Raw genomic sequence first — 21,763 nt, 5'->3', positions numbered from 1 at the left:
TCAAATGCACTGTCTCATCCAAATCTCACTCATCCCTCAAAGTCCAGCTCAACTTCCAGCTCTTTTAAGAAGTCTCCTGTGGCCACGCCAGCCCTATTGATCTTCCTCTTTCTCCTTAAGTACAACTGACACACTGTATGTATCACAATATATCATCCATTCTTTCCTCTGTAAATCTTGCCTTCCTAACTAGCCTGTACATTCCCTGGGAGCAGGGATCATGCCAGATGATTTCATTGACCTTCACATGGCCTCACACACATGATAATGTAAGCAAATAAATTTGACTAATCCTACTTCATGGTTAAATACCTAATCTTTCTGGTGTATCTTCTTTTATTTTTTATAAATTTATTTATCTTTTATTTTTGGCTGTGTTGGGTCTTTGTTGCTGCACACAGGCTTTCTCTAGTTGAGGCGAGCAGGGGCTACTCTTCGTTGCAGTGCGCAGGCTTCTCATTGCAGTGGCTTCTCTTGTTGCAGAGCACGGGCTCTAGGTGCACAGGCTTCAGTAGTTGTGGCGTGTGGGCTCAGTAGTTGTGGCTTGTGGGCTCTAGAGTGCAGGCTCAGTAGTTGTGGCTCACGGGCTTAGTTGCTCCATGGCATGTGGGATCTTCCTGGACCAGGGCTTGAACCCGTGTCCCCTGCACTGGCAGGCGGATTCTTAACCAGTGTGCCAACATGGAAGTCCCCTACTTTTTAAACCATTTTAAAAGCACTGGCTTTTTCAACTTTTCAGCATCACGTTGATGAGGACAAGTGAACATATGTTTGCCAGGGCTGCAGAACAAACTAGAATACTCTCCTCTAAACCCCTGCTGGAGCCTGTTACCTACACATAATGGTCACATGGGAAGAACACACGAAGCAACCAAGGTTCTGCGGATGATTTAATGCTCAAGTGGGGCTGTGGCATTTGTCAACAGCCACCAGTGTTCAGCAAATGTGCTTCTGGTCACTGAGCACCGGGACTATTGTAAAGCATTATCTCTGCTCTGAATGGGGCTGATGTTATGTAATAGAAGGACAGAAGGTGGAAAAAGCAAAACACCAAGAAATAGATGAATGCCACTTTTCCTTTTTTAAAGCACCTTTCAGAGTACCTGGCTTATCGTTGGAGTTAAATTGAATTTCACTCCACCGACCCAGTTCTAAGTACACAGTCCCTCGGTACCTGGGAGGCCCCTCAGTTGCCCAAATCTGCCGATGCTCAAGTCTCTTATATAAAATATTGTATACAGTCTGGCTTCCTCTTCTGTGGGTTTTGCATCCCTGGGTATGGAGGGCTGACTGTGGTTTCTTTTTCAGGTCTTGAGACTTCTGGGCAAAATGCAGAGGTGGTTGAACTGAATGCTTAAGTTAAGTTCAAGAAGCGATAGTCTTTCCTCTTCCCACCCTGGGAATAAGCTGCAAGTCTTCATTTTGTTCTCGCTTTTCCGATTAGCCAGTCCTCAACTTTCTATTCTCTGACCCTAAATTGACATGCTAACATCCTGATCAAATCCCAGCCCTGTAGCTGTGGTCGGGTGCTCTTACCCTGGTGGGTTAGATGAGAAGCAATTTTCTAAAATATAAATGAGAAGTCATTTTTAACAACTGTAGCTCCTACCACACACCACACACACACACACACACACACAGAGCTTGGGGCTCCAGTCTTTCCCCAACCTGCTGCTTTCTTCATCCTTGCATTTCATACATTCCTTTCCAAACATAAAGCCCCTCCACCTGCAAGTTGCATAGAAGATGAAAAAGCAAGAGGAAGGCTGAGGATAGAGGCACTTGGCCCTGGAGAGGCGGGACGGTAGAGCATCCTGAGAGGCAGGCGGCAGGCTGTGGGTGGTAGGGCTCTGGAGCCGGGCTGTCTGGGTTCGAACATTGCCTTTCCCACTTCCCACCTGTATCATCTTGAACAAACCACTGAGCTTTTCTGGGTCTGTCTGTAAATAGCGGGACAACAGTATTAGCTGTGTCTTGTGTGTTTGTGGTGACAATTAACTGAGTCAATACATATGGAGCTCTTGGAATAGTGCCTGGGACATGGTATGTGCCTAATCGGTAGTACCATTGTCAGGGAAGGCACGTGAGTCCCCTCGGTACCAGGATAAGACCCACACGAGACAGCGAACAACAGGAAACAGTCCGACCTGTTCCTGCACAAAATCTGCTCTATTCATTCATTTTACTATTTACTGAGACCTAGTATGTGCAAGGCACAGAGAATACAGTCCCTGCCCTCGTGAGCTTACGGGCCAGCCTGTCTGTACCTGCACAGACTGGACGCTGGCTGTGCAGCATGGTGGCCAGCCCCCAGGAAGGTCCAGGAGTCCCTCCCCGTCACTCTCCCTCCTTGTCGACATCCTTCCCACGTAGATTCCAGAATCAGCCACCCATCCAAATCCCCGATAAACTCACCCCCTTGGTTCCCTGAGACGCCACACCCCTTCCTCTGCTTCTGCTTCCCTGAGCCACACCCTCCCTATTCCCATCTCATTTTAGCTGGTCCTCTGGTTCCCGAAGCATTTTCAGTGGATGTGACCTGCCTGTTCTGCTCTCCTTGCGCCGTCCTCACCATCGTCCTGTCGTTTCCTCGTCTTATCCCCCAGTTTGGGCCGTTGGCCTCAATTCTGCTTCCCAAGACACCAGCCGGCCAGCCACAGCACCCTCTCCATCTTCTGCCCCTGGCAGTGGCCTCCGACTGCAAAGCCATCCTCTTCGTTCGTCTCCTGGAATCAGTGAAAAGACTGAGCCAGTGCGTGGTGCAGCCCGGGAGCCTGCCTCACGTCCAGAGCCCTTCTCCATCTGTGTTCTCACGCCCACACTCCCTGTGCCCCCTCCGGTCCTGACTCCCCTGCCATGCCCGTCCACAGTTCTAGCTTCCCCAGGCTCTCTCCACTGCCTCTTTTCTCAGTGCTTAGAAAATGCACAGATTCTTTCATGTGTTGACTTTCTCACGACACCTAGAAGTGCCACATTTATTTACCCTTCTAGGTTCTGGAGACGAAGCAACGAAGAACACAGCATCTCTACTCCTGTGGAGTTTACACTGCAGTGTACAGAGCTGGACCATAAACAAGCAAATAGTGTAGCGTGAAGGGTGAAGGATACGGCGAGTTGAAGCACAGCCCAGTGGCCCTGGGCCTGGGGCTGAACTGGGAAGGAGGGACGGAGGGACAGGGGGACAGGTCGTGCCATAGAAGGGCCTCCTGTGGGTCAGGCTATTTCATAATGATGAGGGAGAAGCTGCGAAGGGCTCCCTTAAGATGCCGCTTGGCCAATTGGAGGAATTTCTTGAGCCGGCTGCTGTCCAGCACAACTGTCTGGAAATTGTTCTCCACAATGTTCTTGGGCTGGGTGTGTGCTGTTACCTCAGGGAGCCTGCCACATTCTGCCCTAGAATCACAGCGGGTCTGGTTGATAAGCAGTGCACTAGCTCATCCAGAAGACATGGTTCCATCTGTTGCCTGCAGATAGGAAGAGAGGAATGCCTTGGCTCCTGGCTCTATCGGCTGTTATGGCAAATAAACACAAGAAAGGCTTCAGCCTGGCTCTTTTCACCCTATCTCCTCATCCAGGTCCAGGTAAGGAGGGATTTGGGAGAGGATTTGACTGAGCTGTTAATAGACGACTTCCCTACAATTGATCACGGGACAATCCAGGCTGGAAAAAGAACTCCACTTCATTTTCATAACGAAGATATAAAAGGATTAAACGTTTACAATTTACCAGGTACTTTCATGTGCCTAATCTCAATGGACATTCAACATATGTATGACACAAAATCTGTTATAATTTATTTACCATTGAGCTAAATATATTTTTTTGTTAGAATGGGGGTACACATTCTTTGCAAAAAAGTTAAGTTGTTGTTGTTTGCTTTTAGAGCCAGTTAAGAATTGTCTCAAAATACACGGGAGTTTTCCTATCTTGAAAAACAGTTAAGATCCTGGAGCAGCTAACTTTACATTCCAAATGAATTAATAATGGACCTCACAGAACATTCCCAGCAGAGATGCCCCAGCATACCAAACTTCATGTTCCTCAGGCTTGGAATGTGTAATTCTTCTACAAGCTACTTTCTGCTATGTGCAGCTCTATTTTGGGACTAGGTTGCTTCTTTATATAGAAACCAGTACTCCTGTCAAATCAAGTGAGTACGTGAGTCATTTGTGCATTTCCTAAAAACGATCGCATCCAATTTTTCTCATCTGCTATCCATTTTCTTTTTCAATCAGAAGGGAGGTGCATTAACAATGCGGATGTCTTGGTGAAAATCCTAAACTCTCACAGAATGCCGTTAGAATGAAAATGCTTTTAGCAGTGACTGAATTTCATGCTTGTTAAAGAAATGATCACATCACCATTTCCACGTTCACAAACCAAGTAACTCACATATCTCTGCTACCTTGGGGCCCCATTTCTATAGTTCACACTATGACCCATGATATTTTAGATACTCCTGAATGCCCTGAGCCAGGGAGGCTGATGAGAGCTTAGAAAGGATTTCATGGTTCCTGTGATTTTTGAGAGCCGGACAAAGCAACGAGAATCAGTGGCTTTGGCCCCAAACAAGGTTTCATTCCACCATCCAGGTGATTCGGGCAATGGAGGGAAGTGAAGCTTGTTCTCTCATAACATAGATGGATAGGTATGAAGTTTTGATTTCCTTTTAGCTTCGAACATTATGCTAAGGAGTTGAGGCTGTGAGGAGAGGCTTTGTCTTCTCTGCAAAGACAAATAAGGAGGCCTGAAGTGTCCTTAGGTGATCTTTCAAGCACCCCAAGGGAAAGTCGGAGGGCAAATATTAGATGTGTCCAATCTACAGAGGAATTTGGAACCAAAGATTCTGCTAAACAATTGGCTCAGTTGTCTGAATCTTTCTGAACCATTTCTGTTTGTGCGTATCACCTGATCCCAGTAGCCCGTCAAGTGTCCCAAGAGCAATCATTTCTGGGGGACCGATACTTATTCCCCTTGGCTCCTTAGTCTTCTGTACAAGTGATGGGCTGGAGAGAGAAGCGGCAGGATCCTTGTATGCTTGAAGGGTTCTTTCCACTGGAGAAAAGAAGAAGAAATGATCTCAGAGAAAGTCAGCACTGTCTAGCTCCAATATTTTAAGACCTTTCATTTAATGACGAGAACTCCTAACCATGGCTTTATCAATAATGCAGTCCCGTCAGTTCCTAATGCTCAACGTTTTAAAAGCCTTTGGGAAAACGAGCCCTGTGAGTTTCCCTACTCTCCGTGAAAACACAGTGAAAATTCACTAGCTGTTCCAAGTAATGTTTAAAACTTGAATATATTCTGAGTTCTTGCCACCAGATTACTTATCAAATAGGTCTTCTGTGTTGCCAGAAAAACGACTTCGGCTATTAAGACTTAAATCATTGAGAGGAGAAGAAAATCTCAGATTTTGCCCTGAATGAAAAGGAGAATTATTTCCACTTTTTCTTTTACCTTCAGTTTATATATTACATTGAAATAGAGAAAGAGGGTGGAGGAAACCTTCCAGAATAAGAAAGATAAAACCTGATAGAGTAGCAAGGGAATATAACTGTAGAACACTAGTCCTTCTTTCTCCCTGAGTGTGCAAAGGGAGGGGGGAGTGTGGGCCATTTGCTACCATAGAAACCGACCAAGGTATGCGGAGGGGAGGGAAGGCCCATTCGAGGAACTTAAAGATCTTACTTTTTTCAAAGTTAAAGTGTTCTGGTCAGTTGGTGATCTTTCTAATGGCAAGCGGTGTGTGTGTGTGTGTGTGTGTGTGTGTGTGTGTGTGTGTGTGTGTGTGTGTGTTGTGTTCTTTTTATTTGAGTTCCAATCTGCCTTCCCTCCTTTGCCTTTTGAACTTAGTGATTCTACCTTTCATCCCAGCCTCTACTAAAAAGAAGGTTGACAATATAAAAAAATCATCACATCCCCACTGTGTACCAGGCATAGCTCTCTGTAGCGGAATCCATAGAACTGCAAGACATCCGACACATGGTGCACAGAGCCATTGGGTGAAGACCTTCCATTACGCTTACTTCTATCTCTTTCTATTTCCACGCTTACAGAGCTCTTAGAAAATGAGTAGCTCAAAATGAATTCTCTCCCCTCTTTCATCCAGATGCTGCTTCTGAGCCATGGTTCTTTTTCATTTTTAAAATTGAATGATAAAAACTCTATCACAAGTCATCCTTAGTGAAGATGCAGGCGACGCATCTCCGGTGTTTCCTGTTCCTTTACATGTCCATGCATAGGCAAGCACCTTTCCTTTTCCCTTATCAGTCCTTTAGTCCTTTCCAAACTACTATGGAAGGCAAAGGAGCAATGGATCAGGTGTTTGGAAAGCTGGTGAGGATGCCAATGTCTGCCTTTCAGGAAGGGGGCTCTAGGAGAAAAGATAACAGCTCAGTATAAATGTGCTGCTGTGGATGGTGAGTACTTCCCATCACTGGAAGAATTCTAGATTAGGTTGGACAATCTCTTAGCAGGGATACTGCAGGAGAAAGTTGGACTAGATGCCCTTTCATATGTATATATATATATATTTTTTAATAGATTATTTTTCGAGCAGTTTTAGATTCACAGCAACATTGAGCAGAAGGTACAGACTTCCCATATGTAGCCCGTGCCCCGTCCCCCAGACACAGAGCCTCCCCCAGTTATCAACATCCCTCACCAGAGTGGTACATTTGTTTCAACTGATGAACTTACAGTGACACATCACCACCACCCAAAGCCCATAGTTTACATTAGGGTTCGTTCTTGGTGTTGTACATTCTATGGGTTTGGACAACTGTATAAAGACATGTAACCACCACTGTAGTATCATACAGAGTAGTTTCACTGCCCTAAAAAGCCTCTGCATTTCACCTGTTCATCCCTCCATCCCTGGTCCCCATGGCAACCACTGATCTTTTTGCTCTCTTCTTAGTTTTGCCTTTTGGAGGATGTCATAAAGTTGGGATCATACAGTATGTAGCCTTTTCAGATTGGCTTCTTTGACTCAGTCATATGCATGTAAGCTTCCTCCATGGCTTTTTGTGGCTTGATAGCTCATTTCTGTCTAGTGCTGAATATTCCATTGTCTGGATGGACTAATATCCTTTCAGTTGTGTGCGTATTTCTATAGATTGCAGGGTATGGCCGAGCTCAGATTTCTGAATGAGGGATGTTGCTGATGCTTGTGCAGAGACCACAATTGCACACAAACAGGGTGTGTGAAGCCGTGTTCAGTGCAGGTGACAGAGATCCAACTCAAACTAGCCTAATCTCGAAAGCAACTGTGTTGACCCCTGTAACTGGGAATTTCAAGGAGTGAGTCTGGGTTTTGAGGTATGGCTGAATGCAGAGCTAGAAAAGATGCCATCAGGGTCCTGCCTCTCTGCCTGTCAACTTTGCTTTCTTGTGGGTTGGCTTCATTCTGAGGCAGACTTCCCCACATGGTGGCAGGATGGTTACCTGGAGCTCCAGGCTCACTTTCTACCAGCTGATTAACATCAGTGCAAATGAAGCACCCCTTCCCCCAGCAAAACTCTCAGGCAGGGGCTTCCCTGGTGGCGCAGTGGTTGAGAATCCGCCTGACGATGCAGGGGACACCGGTTCGTGCCCCGGTCCGGGAAGATCCCTCATGCCGTGGAGCGGCTGGGCCCGTGAGCCATGGCCGCTGAGCCTGCGCGCTCTGCAACGGGAGAGGCCACGACAGTGAGAGGCCCGCGTAGCGCAAAAAACAAACAAACAAAACAAACAAAACTCTCAGGGAGATATTTCACTGGCCCAGCCCTGAACGAATCCCTGAGGCTTATTGGTATCTACTCCTGCAGTTAGGGATTGGTATCACCCCATTGCCATCATCAGAGCAACATGAGAATGGGGCAGGGGAGTTTTCCAAAGGAAAATTGAGGTGCTCTCACTAAAGAATGGAAAACGATCTGAGCAAGTGACATCAGTAAATAATCCCTGTGCCAGGCTGTAGGAAAACAGTTCAAAAAAGCAGAGAGGGGTGTCAATACAGAGTACATAAAAGCAACGAAAACAGTGGCCTTGAACAGTGGTCTCAAAGCCGTCAGTTGAAAAAGAATCTCATTATACTCTTTTATAATTGAGAATTAAATGTAAGGTAGGGCCCAAACTCTCCTTTGTTGGCCCCCTATGTTCTTTGGGATGCTGAGAAAAGTGTGGAGGAAATGGTGGGTTCACACCCACCTTCCTTTCCATTTCTAGTGTGTTAGGTTAAACAGAGGTGGGTGCCGAGAGAGGCAGAACAGTTTAACCACTATAGCATGGCATCATAGGAGACTATCTCATTGTGAACATCCGGATATTTTCTGTGTTACTCATCCTTTTCATATTTGGCTCTGTTTTTTTATAGGATATATGACCCTGAAGGAGTTTTAAAGCAAGACTTTGTTTCCTCATTTATAAAATGGAAGGGTGGTGAATTACAGATGGCCACAAATTCTTTGACATTACTCTCCTCTAAAGGTGGGATCTATGCCCCTTGCCCTTTAATCTGGGTGGGCTCTGGGACTGACCATCAGAATATAGCTGAAGTGATGCTGTGCCAGTTTCCATGCACTGGCCTTAAGAGATTGACAGCTTCCGCTTCCTTTCTTAGAATACTCCTTCTAAGGGAAGCCACCTGCCATGCTGGGAGGGGGCCTGAGCTAACCAAAGTGGGAGGCAGGCAGGGAGAGATGCTGGCCAGTCCCAGCTGTTCCAGCCATTCCAACTGAAATGCAGACATGTCACTGAAGAAGGCATCTTGGACATCTAAAGCAGCAACAGAAAACTGCAACAGGAGGTAATGATGACACCTACCTCTTAGGAAGAGGTAAAAGGTAAAAGGAGATTTTTGTTTGCTGAATCCCTAGCCCACAGCCTGAAATAAAACAAGCCTTCAATGTATATCAGTTCTCCTGCCCCTTCCCCTTCCTTTTTATTAATTCTATGAATTTCTTAGAAGGGGTAGCTCTCGTGTCGTCCACTGAGGCAGAGTGGCATGGAGGTGGGCTATTTGCTAGATGTTTGGAATTTGAAGAGATTTTCTCCATCTTTCTCTTCTTTCTTTCTTTTCTGTGTTCTTTAAAGCACAGCCAGATCTCTTAGACCTAAAATAAGAATACCAAATTCAGCCTTCGTGTTTCAGACAGAAGAATCACAGGCTTGGTACAGGCTCATGGTACTGAAAACCAAGCCCCAGAAGCTAAAATGATTCAAAGCAAAATTCCCCTTGACAACTTTCGTCATGTCTCTGTGTGTGGTGTGTGTGTGTAAAAAGCAGTTAAACAAAAACTTTAGACGACATAATTATTTTACCACATAAGCATGACAGAATTACAGGCTTTTTTTTCCTTGGGGGGGGGGCGTTGAAAAGTACATGGTTACCTGTAATTATAGTCTTGCTAAGTTTGATTTTATGGCAAAAAACATAGTGCATTTTTGCAATTTTTATGAAGAGCAAAATTCAAGTTTGATTTAAACCATGCAGAAAAACATAGTGCATTTTGGATATACTCTTTTCCTTTCTGACTCAAATGGCTGAATTTCTTTCATTCCTGTGACCTCCCCAGAAGTCAACCTTTTCTCGTGTTTATTAAGGTTGTGCACCTTGCTAATTATGTTGCCCATCCTAGAAGACTTGCTGCTGAGCCATTTGAGATTACTCTCCTATTTCGTCTTTGAATTCCTGCAAACATCTAAACCGTGATAGGCCCGAGGGTTCATCTCAACGTCTGAACTGGGTCTGCATCATAAATTCTGTCACATACCTGGTCAATTAAGTCAAGGTTGCAAGGAGGAGTCAAACTAGATGCCTGGCATGTGTAGATAAGGGAATTGGTTTACTTTACTTTTACGTTTCAACCTTTAACGTGGGTGTGGACCCAGTGCCACAGTGTTTGCTGTCATTTGTCTTTAGGATAAAAGCCTCTGGAACATTTGGGGGCCCACCAGGTTAGGAGGGTGGGAAGGAGAGGGGGCGAGATGGAGGGAATGGGGAGGTGGTCAGCCTGAGTGTTTGGTGACATTTTACAGCAGTTCCAGCAACATAATGTTGCTTGGATGGGGAATTCAGCCTACCACTGAAGATGCCTTTCTGTGGTGAGAATGTAAGGGGTGGAGCTTGGGATTTTATGAGCGCAAATTGGCATCAAGTCACTTAAGTAAACTTGCCATTCCTCATAACCAGAGACTAAGTGCAGACCCTTTCTGATATCTGCCTCCCAATCTAGTCAGTATCCAGAGACAGCTGGGATAACTGTTGCTTTCCTTTTCACAGCTCTTGGAGGAGGTGTGAGTGCGTGTGAGGCGCTAGAAAGCTTGTTCTATAATTACTTCTAGATTTGCCTCTGGGTAGGCTGTACATGCACTCGACCGTATGTGTGTTCACGTGAGCTTGTCGGAGGGTGAGTGATCCGCCACCCTGCCAACAAGAGCTAGAGCAAACTGGGTGACTTTATTTTTCCCCAAAGTTAAAGTCACATTTCAGGGGAGCGGGTACGGGGGTCTTTGTTACTGATTGCCACTGTAGCCAAATCTATGATCCAGGATGCCACTCCGGATGCACCCAAGTCAGTACAATCACGACCCAAATTAAGGAGACAGGCACGAAGCCGGGCAGCCAGACGGGCGACCCCGAGCGCTCACACCCTCGAGGCCCCGGCCTCCCGGGCGCAGGTTCCCTGAGGGTGGGCGGAGCTGGCCGATCAGTCAGTTGGCTGCGGGGAGTGGGCGGGCGGGCTGGGCATCCGGGCGGGTGCAGATGCCTGGGAATGCTAATGGGGGTCCGAGGCCGCGCTCTTCGGGGACGGCAGGCAGACAGGCCAAGAGGCATCCCCCACAGCCGCCCCCAGACCGAGCCCCGCTTCCCGGGACCGAGGCGCCCCCAACCCCGCAGCCACAGCACGTGCCCCATCCCGGCGCAGCGGAACCCCGGCCCGTGCCCGGCGCCGCCCTCCTGGGCGGCCGCCATTGGCTGCGCCGTCGGCTCCGGCCCACCCGTTGCCTCCTGTTGCCGGCTACCCCATTTTCTCCGAGCCTCACGGGGCCCCGCACTGGCTCTGGGCGACCCCAGGGGCGTGGCGCGCGCAGAGCGGCGCCGGGGGCGGGGCCTCGCGCAGGGCGCCCAGGGATTGGCCGCGGGAAACAAGGGGTGGGGCCGGCCCCGGAGAAAACAGCGCGCGCGCAGCCCTGCTGCAGTCCCAGCCTGGAACCCGAGCCAGCCGGAGTCTCCCGCCGCGCCCGCTCCGGGGCTTTTTTTCTTTTTCTTTCTTTCTTTTTTTTTTAATACCGCGGAGCCCCCTGCCCGGTCCACCAGCCCGCTCCTGCGTAGCGCGAGCCTCTTCCTGTCTCGCAGGTCCCGTCCCGCGCGCTGAAGCCCCTGCCGAAGCGGCGATGCGCCTCATTCAGAACATGTGCACTATCGCCGAGTACCCCGCCCCGGGCAGCGTAGCCGCCGCCGATTGCTGCCTGGGGGCGGCGGGCCGCCGCCTGGTCAAGATCGCTGTGGTGGGCGCCAGTGGCGTGGGCAAGACAGGTGAGTCTTAGCGCTCCGGCGAGAACCCGCTTACCTCTGGGGCTGGAGTTGGGCGGCCCCCACTGAGAGTTGCGGTTAAACGAGGCGTGGGGGAGAGGTGGGAGCTGCAGCCGGATCGCCCACCCTCTCCTACTGATCCGCTGCCCCTCGGGAGGGACCTCAGCCATCTTCGTTTCCACTCTCCTCCTTCATCAGATGAGGGAAACAAACTGCTGAGGGCCAGACGACCCTCTACACCACCGACACAACGGGGATTCGAATTCTGGGGTTCTGAGCCTCTGGCAGTCCCTGGCACAGAAAGGGGAGTTAGTGAACGTAACCTCTCCTGGAGTTCTTTAAGGTTAGGAAAGACATTTGTCTGCGGGAAGGCTTAGGTGTGGCTCAGCCGGGCTCCGAGGATGGTGGTGGACCAAATGACCCATCCAGCTGGACAGAGCCATAATTCACGACGCCTTCCAGCCCCCTCCCCGTCGCTGCAGGGTAGGAATTTCACGTGGTGGTCGGCTGGCTTTCTCTGAGAGTTGCTTTTTAGGTTGGGGGAGGGGTGGAGACCAACCTAACTTCTTGTGCCAAGGTTAACTCTCTTTCCCTTCTCTTTTCTGACCTGCAGCTCTGGTGGTCCGGTTCCTCACCAAACGATTCATCGGTGACTATGAAAGAAATGCAGGTGAGGAAATGTATTTGAGGAAAATGCTGTCAGCTTGCACCAGTACTGCTGTTCCCTTTTTTTTTTTTTCAGTGTCTACCAGGCAGGTTCCTTCAGAGTGACAGTCTGAGCACTGGGATCCTGCCACTTGCAACTTCCCTTGCCCCCGTCCCGTGCTCCCCTGCTTCCCATAACTGCCATCTGGCCTCATTCCATTCCAAGCCCATTCATCATTTTATCAAGTGCCTGAAAGTATTCCCCTTGGTATGTTTTAACTATAGGGACCCCAGTTGGAAGCACCCTTTGTACTCAAGAGCCTCTCCCTTCAAAACACTCCTGCAAAAGTCATAAAAAAAAAAAAAAAAAGATGGCCAGCTCCTCCCCCTACCCCTCGCCCTCTCTGCTGGCTGCCTTTCAGAGGTGACCTTTTAAAGCAAAGGCCAAAGGAGAGCAGTTGTAAACCTAAAGTTCTCTTTTCTTAACAAAGAAAAATAACTAAATGGTAAAATTTTAGGAGGAGAGTTCCTGAATAAATGATAGAACACTTTTTCAATCCCTGTGATTAAGAATGTCCACTGGGGAGGCTTAAGGACTTTCTACCTATGCTCTGTTAGCAAATTGTTTAATTCCTTAGACCATATGAAGTACCTACAGGGGATTATTTGGAACGCACTATATAAACCATCCCAAGATAAGGCATGGCAGCCTTGTGCTTTGATGTAGAGTCAGCTATGTTATGTTACACTTGTATTCCAACTGATTATGTTGGTTGTGAATTTACTAACAATATTTGCCCACCAAACCATTATATCTAATAGCTAGAATACAAATTTATGCCAAAGAGCGATAAGTACTAAAATAAAACAAATTCCACACATGCTGAACAAGAAAAATTTTTTTCACGGAAATTCTCTAAACATGGAACCTTCGTTTAAAATTCGATAGCTAAGGTTCCAAAAATGTACAAGCTTTGTCCTAGTTTTAATAAACCTGCTAAAACGGGGTTAAAATTGCAGTTGTTTAAAAAAAAAAATCTGGGGAGGGAGGGAGACGCAACAGGGAAGACATATGGGAACATATGTTTATGTATGACTGATTCACTTTGTTATAAAGCAGAAACTAACACACCATTGTAAAGCAATTATACCCCAATAAAGATGTTAAAAAAAAAAAAAATCTGAACTAAGCCCATTAAACAGAATAAACTACAGCATATTTTTGTGCATTGGTTCAGGTTATAATTTCTAAGTTAAAAAAATATCCCACAATGTTTTAAAAGTTGTACAAGAAGGAAGGACATAATCTTTTTTTTTTTTGAAATTTTGCCTTTATAGGTAATCTCTATACCAGACAAGTCCAAATAGAAGGTGAAACCCTGGCTATTCAGGTTCAAGACACTCCAGGTATTCAGGTGAGTATCTGAGATATGTGACTAGATCAAAGGGGAGTCTGCTTGGCCGTGGAATTGTTCGATTGTTTCCAAAGTACCTCTTGCTGAAGGAGGAGAGAGACTTGGGGAGTCACTAGGCTTTTATATGTTGTTTGACACTTCAGTTGTATCTGGCTGTTGGTCAGTCTTAGCCTGGCTTAATTTGGGAGACTTGGCTAAGGGGCAGAAATCTTCTCGTAGGAGGATTCTACCCAGCAGGAAAGACCAAACCAAACACACTTGGATTTGGCAAAATGCCCTTGCTATGGTTAAAAAGGTCAGTTTTTACATTTGTGTTTTTGGCATTAGAAATCAAACATCTAGGTATAGTCTCCAAACACTTGGAATCATTTTTATATGGTGGAAAGTTACGCTATAGACAAAGAGCCATGCGCGCGTATTTTTTTTTTTCCCTCTTGAACTGGGCAGTTATCCAGGTTTAAATGCTTCCAGCTCCTATCTTTACTTCCCCAGACTTACTGTCTAGCCAGTTAATTTCCCATTTTATGCAACTACAAAGTCTCTCTGCATGGAGTTCTCTGCAGGTCAATTTTCCACTCGAGTGTGGTGAGCTGCTCTGTTATTTATTCCAGCTCCATGCAGCTGGATCAACATATTGTCGAGAAAGCTGAAGCGTGGGGGGGATAGAACTTGTTTACGGCCTGCAACCTGGTGTTCCCGCTAAGGGCTTTTTGAATTCTCTCTCCAGCTGAGCCAGGGCTCTCTCCGGCCCTCACCCTTCACCTTGCCGTCATCCCTCTCTTTCAGGTCCACGAGAACGGCCTGAGCTGCACCGAGCAGCTGAATAGATGCATCCGCTGGGCAGACGCTGTGGTGATCGTCTTCTCCATCACCGACTACAAGAGCTACGAACTCACTGGCCCGCTCCACCAGCACGTGCAGCAGCTGCACCCGGGCACTCGGCTGCCTGTGGTCGTCGTGGCCAACAAGGCCGACCTGCTGCACATCAGGCAGGTGGACCCTCAGCTTGGACTGCAGCTGGCCAGCATGCTGGGCTGCTCCTTCTACGAGGTGTCTGTCAGCGAGAACGACAACGACGTCTACAGCGCTTTCCACGTGCTGTGCAAGGAAGTGAGTCACAAACAGCAGCCCAGTGGCACGCCAGAGAAGCGACGGACCTCCCTCATCCCCAGGCCCAAGTCCCCCAACATGCAGGACCTGAAGAGGAGGTTCAAGCAAGCGCTCTCTGCCAAAGTCAGGACTGTCACCTCTGTCTGACGCCGAGCTGCTCGAGGGGGTTTGGTCTTCCCGGGAAGAGGCCCGAGGTTCTGCAGGAATGTTGGATGCTGGCCGTTATTCATGGTTCCAGGAAGGGCTGGAGCAGAGGGGCCAGGAGGGCCCATGGAACTGCTGCAGACGAGGAAGCGTTGTCCTGAGCAGGGGGAAAGAACTGATGCAGCTTGAACGAGCCCACTGCCACCCTCCGAATACGTGAAACATCCTCCATGTCTTTTCCTCCGGAGTGGGGACGGGGCACGATCACTGGGGATTTTGTTAACTACCTTGTAAATGACAGTCAGTTGTAATTTCAGCCAATATATTGATGTGATTTACGTTGGGAATGAAAGAATGGATTAAGCATTCACAGGCTTTCCTCTTTTTTTTTTTCTTCTTTCTTTCTTCTCCTTTTTTTTTTTTTTTTCCCTCCTCCCAAGAGGAAGAATTGCTTTTCTTACGCGAGTATATGTGTCTCTGGAATACGCTTCCTTATAGAATGCCCTTCTAACCTGAAGGATACCCAGATTTCTTTTTCTTTTAAAGAACAAGGAGAAAATACTACCCCACCCCACTAAAAAGGGTGGAGTTTATGGGCCGAATGTTATATATACAGACGTGTGTAAGCTTATGGGCCTGCATCCTCCTGCCATGGGGTGAGTATGCTGAGTTGGGTACGTGTTGAGTGGTTGAGAACACAAACTCTTCAGCCCCAGACTTTGAGTAATTGTGAGACTGTATAATTTTTTTTTTTTAATCGTTGCATCAGGTACAGAAAAACAAAGTGTGTCCATTTATTTTGGTCTGATTTGTGTAAACACAGCAATGACGCTGGGTTGTTTCTAGACCTGGCCGAGTTGTGGCTTAACTATGGAAACACTATCTTAAAGCGAGTGAACAGATGCAGGGGTGACCGCCAAATCTCCTACACAGATGCACTTTAAAAAGCCACTCATGCTTTTGGCTTAAACTGTAATTAATTTATTTTATGTACAATAAAGCTCATTTTAAAAGAGGAGACGTCTGACTTGGTCTTAATTGAAACGTTCACCTTCTGTCCTTCAGACAAAGTATTACTCGGCACCTTGTACTTCTTGGGCACGTCGAGTCGGGCAAGATACCTTCCTGGGGTGAGCACTTAAGTCTCACAACAAGCCACTGAAGCGCATGCTCTTCTTATCCCCATTTTACAGATGAGGAAACAGGCTTGAAAACAAGTTAAATAACTTGTCAAAGGCCCCGGCCTGCGAGAGTTGTAAATTGTAATTTGCTGCTTTCTAGTCAAGAGTATAGCACATCTCCTATTCATTTCTTTCCTGATCCTCCAGGTAAACCTAAGACAAATGTCTGGTCCTATATTTTATGTTGATCAGATCGCTTGGCTAAGCCGTGAAGATCACGCTTCTACACAAGACCACTGTTTCTCCATAAGTGCTCTATTCGGCAAACCTTCCTTGGGTACGCTGCTTTCAGAAAGTGCACTCTGTTCTCATTTTGCAGAAGCTCGTAGCAGTTGATCCGGGGCTGTTCAGGAACCCCTCCCATGTAGCACCTGCCCCAGGTGATGTGCTAAAACTGCCAGGCCTCTCATCGGCTTCCATCCGAGCCTGGGAGACCTTTCATACAAGCTAAGTGAGTCACCACCTTTATGGGCAAATAGGCACACCTTATATTTGTGTAGTGCTTTCACACACCTGATCTCATTTAACCCTCAGGATAAACCAGTGGGGAGGGCGGGGGAGGTAATACGACCATTTTACAGATGAGAAAAACGCTCTGAGTTTCGAGTGATGTCCTCGAGTTCACACAAAGGGCATGAATCAATGTCTTCTGACTATATTCAATTTTCTTAGTCCTTTATAATATTTCATATATGGGCCACTGCCACATATAGGGGGCCTTGGGACCAAGAGAAGCAGCCATAATGAATAGTTGAGGGCCTACTACGGAATGGTACCAGATTTTCAAATCTGTTTTCCCACAGGGTAAGTGTCCTGCCTGCTCTTGACGGGGCTTCTGGTGATGTCCCAAACCTTCCTTACATGGAGAGCAATTTTCTACACTTCAAGCCTAACCGAACCTCTGAGAAGGTGTTGGGGTGAGGCGGGGTGAGGGAGGGAACAGCGCTCACATGAGATTCTAAAAACGTCTCATTTCAAAGGCAGTGAGACAAGGATCTCTGACTAGATTCTGTTCACGTTTGTTTTCATTCATTCTATGTGGCTATATTAGTAATGTCCGGTGAGTGAGAGGTTCATCTTTATATACTTACCAATGGTCTTCTACCCATGTTCTGGAATTAAAGAAGATGAATTGTCCCGGGGGCTTTATCTTGCAAAGGTGCTGAGCGGCGCCAGACGTCCTCTGTCTATGAGAGGCGCCCTGCTTCCTCCTCTCCTTTCCACCTGCTCCAAGAGCCTGCAGACCTCACGGCAGGCCTCTCCTCCTTTGTGAGCTGCCCTTCCTGACCTCCTGGCACTTCCCCGTTGCCCCTCACGTCCCCACAGCACTGGACTCGGTCTCTTACGTTTCATTTTAGAAATTCACGTTGAAAGGGTCTCAGGGCTCCAGTCTACCCTGGGGATAAAGTGGTTTGTTGGAGGCCGTTCTGGGAGAGAGAGATTGACTCCCAGCTGGAAACCACCCAAGTCCCAGTTCTGTCCACTGTCTCAGGCTGACTTGACTATTTATAGTTCTAGAATACACCATGTTTTCTTCTCATGAATTTAGCTTCATATTTCTTTACCTTTGTTCATCCCTTTCGTCATACTCTGAATTCCTCTTTGGTTTTAATTTCTGTTCTATAATCATACGGCACTGAGAACCCTCCCTCCCCTGGGTAGGGGAAGGGAGGGTTGTGTGAGTGTGTGCAGGGGAATGGAGAAAGGAATCAGAGTTTACTGAGCATTTACAGTGTGCCCAGATTATAATCCACCTCCTTGAATCTTCTGAAGAATCCTGCAAGGAAGGTAATAATTCCACCGCCAGTTTAAAGATGAGGAAACTGAGGCTCAGAGAGATGAAAGCTGTGGTCACACAGGCGGTAACATTCACTGTTTCTGAAAACCTCTGTGCCAGGCACTGTAGGGGTACTTGAAATAACTTCCATTCTCCACACCAACCCCACAGTCCATTTTCAGTCCCTGCTACAGATGCGGAGAAGGGAGGCTCAGAAGGATGAGCTCCTAAGTGGCGGATTCGGATCCAGGACTCCGCCACGTCTGCCTGATGCCACGGCCTAGACGCCAGGCAGCCGGCCCTCCGCTGCCCAGCCCCGGCTCCTCTAAGCAAAGCCCCCAGCGCACGGAGCTCTCCCCTCCTCTGCTTGCAGACGCTGGCCCTCCCTGCCCGGCCCGTGGTCCCTGTCGGGCTTCCCTCCACCTCCCTGCTGCTACCCTGGGCTCGTGGCCCCGCCTGGCTGCCGCGGCCACATCTGCTCTTGCTATCAGCCTGCTGCACACTGGCCTGCAGTCCCAGCTCAGTAATAAAGACGTCCAGGCTGGGGCGGGGGCCAGCACAGCCCACAGCCCGTCCGCCTCAGCACCGGATCCTTGTCCGTCGAGATGTCTGGCTTTCGAGCTTCCTCCCTGCCGCAAATCAAAACCATCCGAACACTCTGCGGCGGGCCTGGCGCTGCGCCGGGGACCACGAGGGCTCCCTGTCAGCGCCGGGCCACCGGGCTGCCCTGAGCCCCAGGTTCGAGAGCTGCGGGCCTGGTGAAAAGCGGGATTCCGACATTCATGTTACACCCTGCAGGGGAGAAAGCAGATGTGCTTTCTGGACAAACGCACAAGCCTCTGGGCAGATCCCTCAGGGGCGAGCAGTTGGGTAACTCCAGGGCTGCACCAGCGGGGGACGGGCTGCCTGGCCAAGTCTCTGCCTGTAACTCAAGACAGGGCGCCTGGCAGTGGCCACGACCAATGACAGGGCTTTATTTGTTACAATAAATAACCCAGGAGAACTGGTGTTTTCTGCACTCCCTTCAGAGTCTAAAAGGAGAAACTTCCAGAAAGTTCTTATTGTCCTCATGACTCTCCTAATTTGGTGAGAAGAGCACAGGATGGGGGTTATCGCTGATTGTGGCAAAGATCCCGACAAGTACCCCTCACGCTTCTGCTCTCACATACCCCCCGTCATCTGGTTTTGTCTCTTAAAATAGAGATGGAGTTTCTCTTAATGTTTCCTGGGCAGCAATGGCAGACGATATTTGTAATCCTGGATTATTTGTCGTTGGGATTCTGTTTCTGGTAACCGGGGTTTAATAAATAATAGTAGTCTTGGGGCGAGCCTGATGGAAGTCTTTGTTATTGGGTAACGCTGTAATGGAGGGGTCTGGGGTCGATGGAGCCGTATCCATAGGCCCCAGCCCTCTGGGGACAACCCCTGGCTGCCGTACCTCCAAACACCTGTCGTGCCTGCTATGTTTGCTGGGAAGCAGACTCCAGAAGGAGGGTTTACAAAAGTGGAAGTCAATCACTAAGGAGTATTTACACCTCTATCAATTGTGTCTATGAAGAGTGGCTGATGAGATCCTTGGCAGAAGGCTTGCATTTGTCTGTGCTTGTTTTGGCTCTGACCAGCCAGGGTTTAGGGGGGTGAACACTCAGACCCAGGCGGAGAGAGGAGAAACCACAGTAAACACCCAGCTCGGCCTTTTAAGCCACCTTCAGGTGGCTGACATCTGGCGGGGGGGAAATCCCTTTAGAACTGGTGCATTTGGATGAGGTTGAAATGGTTCAGTCAGGGTGTCAGTCTCAGAGTCCACATAACTACTCTGTAGCTAACATTAGGGATGGAGAAAGTTCTCTCAGGGACAGGGCTCTGCATGGGCAATCATTAGACGTTAGCTACCAATCATGGTGATTCTTCTGTGCTCTTAGCCAGCTTGCCAAGTGCCACGTTCTAGATGCTTTACACGTATTCACTCTTTTAATTCTCACAACAACTCAACGTGGTATGTCCTATCATTGTCCAATTCATAGTCAGCTGAGACCAGGAGAAGTGAACCATTGTGCGGAGGAGGCGGGATTGGAACCCAAACCATGGGATGGGGCTCCAGGCACTGCTCCTGGCCTCTGGGCTGTATCATCCTGGAAGTAGGTGGGACCAGGGCATTATTCCTCCTCCGTCTTCTCGTCTCCTTGTGGACCCTGGGAATGCTTCCAGATTTTCTCTTCATTTGACATTATCTGCCTTTTGAGACTTTATCATTTTGTGGGGTGAGTTCCTTGGTAGTGTCCTGTGCAGGCTGTGTTAGGGATGGCGTCCCCCTACAGCAGCCCTCTCATGAGGTAGGTACCACTCATTACTATCAGGATTACAGATGGAGGCACTAAGGCTTGGAGAGGTACACACTGCTGCGAGTGGCAGAGCTGAGACTTAAACCCAGACAAAACTATGGAGCTCTGTTCTAACCACTGCTCCTTCACAGGACACCAAGAGCACGATCGTTTCTCCCTCACCCCCTCCTCTCCCGGGCAGTGAGCCCAAGAAGAAGGCAATGCCAGAGAGGTTTCGGGAAGCTCCGCCCAGGGGCCCGATGCGCTACTTCCAGAGTCCCCTCTTTTTTCTTATCTGGTAAAGGCTCTTTGCAGGATTTACACCGAGTCGTGCCTCCCACCTTCTTATTCAAACTAAGCTCTGATCCCCAGGGTCTTCTTTCAGCTGACATTTCCTCCAAAGCCTTCCGCTACCTGATTGTCTGCCTAGCTCAGTTCCTCCAACCAGCGACCACAGAGATGGAAAAAGACGATTATAAACTCAACCTTTCATGTTCCCCCCCCATCACTCAGAGACTGCTTTGGACCACATTTAATCTAGTACTGAGAGCATTTTCGGGACATAGTAACTGCTGAATGATAATGTTTACAATCAGAAGCTTCCTCTGTTTATCATTTCAGATGAGAAGCTTTTGAATATTCTTTTATAAAAGAGAAAATTAACTTGTAAAAATACATTCAAGGCACGGAAGTAAAACACAAATACATGTCTACTGTGAAACATATTCAAATGACACAAATATATTGAGAGCGAGACGTTCCCTTTTCTTAGTCCTCCTGTAATATGCTGCTTCCCAGAGGGAACCACTTGTTAGCAGTTTGGTTTTTCTATTTCCCAAAAGTTTCCTTTGCATATAGACATATGGTTTAAAACTTAACCTCGGGAATTCCCTGGCGGCCCAGTGGTTAGGACTCTGGGCTTCCACTGCTGAGGGCCTGGGTTCGGTCCCTGGTCAGGGACCTAAGATCCTGCAAGCCATGGGGTAAGGCCAAAAGAAAAAGAAAACCAAAAAAAACCAAACACTGATCCTTGAGCAGATCCTCACACAGGGCTCGAGTGTCAGGAGAAGCACCAGCTGCTCGTTCTGTGAGAGCCATTGTGTCCGGGATGCACCGCTCTCCTTCCCCATATCATGGGCAGAAGCTCTTGGAGTGCCTGGTACATACCGCTGGATAGTTGGGAATGAATGAATGAATGAATGAATGAATGCAGATTGGAGACACACAACAGGTTACTTCTTTTTAAAAAAAATTTTTTTTATTTTTGGCTGCGTTGGGTCTTCGTTGCTGCGTGCGGGCTTTCTCTAGTTGCGGCGAGCGGGGGCTACTCTTCATTTTGGTGCATGGGCTTCTCATTGCAGTGGCTTCTCTTGTTGTGGAGCACGGGCTCTAGGCAGGCGGGCTTCAGTAATTGTAGCACACGGGCTCAGTAGTTGTGGCTCGCGGGTTCTAGAGCGCAGGCTCAGTAGTTGTGGCACACGGGCTTAGTTGCTCCGCGGCATGTGGGATCTTCCCGGACCAGGGCTCGAACCCATGTCCCCTATACTGGCAGGCAGATTCTCAACCACTATGCCACCAGGGAAGCCCCCGGGTTACTTCTTTATTTTTAGAAACGAGTGATCTTTGCTTTAATGATCATCTCTTTGGGGCTA

The 21,763-nt window shown here is 48.1% G+C and overlaps 2 protein-coding genes across 2 annotated transcripts in view; one reads left to right on the top strand and one right to left on the bottom strand.

The window, feature by feature from the left end:
- Window positions 1-4,895: 4,895 nt before the first annotated feature.
- SCFD2 (sec1 family domain containing 2) overlaps window positions 4,896-21,763 on the bottom strand; it is a 411,092-nt gene continuing 394,224 nt past the window's right edge. The window contains exons 9-10 of the transcript XR_004482531.2: window positions 11,556-11,809; window positions 4,896-5,055 (exon numbers count right to left, since the gene is read on the bottom strand). The gene's annotated coding sequence lies outside the window, so the exon portion shown is untranslated. The remainder of the gene's footprint in view (window positions 5,056-11,555; window positions 11,810-21,763) is intronic.
- Window positions 10,810-15,848, top strand: RASL11B (RAS like family 11 member B). Its single transcript, XM_004268275.3, has 4 exons — window positions 10,810-11,521; window positions 12,132-12,188; window positions 13,502-13,578; window positions 14,365-15,848. Exons 1-4 carry the CDS (start codon window positions 11,380-11,382, stop codon window positions 14,833-14,835), a joined length of 747 nt encoding a protein of 248 aa, XP_004268323.1. The 5' UTR covers window positions 10,810-11,379; the 3' UTR covers window positions 14,836-15,848.

This window comes from Orcinus orca, chromosome 4 (genome assembly GCF_937001465.1).
Source record: "Orcinus orca chromosome 4, mOrcOrc1.1, whole genome shotgun sequence".
Lineage (NCBI taxonomy): Eukaryota > Metazoa > Chordata > Mammalia > Artiodactyla > Delphinidae > Orcinus > Orcinus orca.
This window is presented reverse-complemented; position numbering and strand designations above follow the sequence as displayed.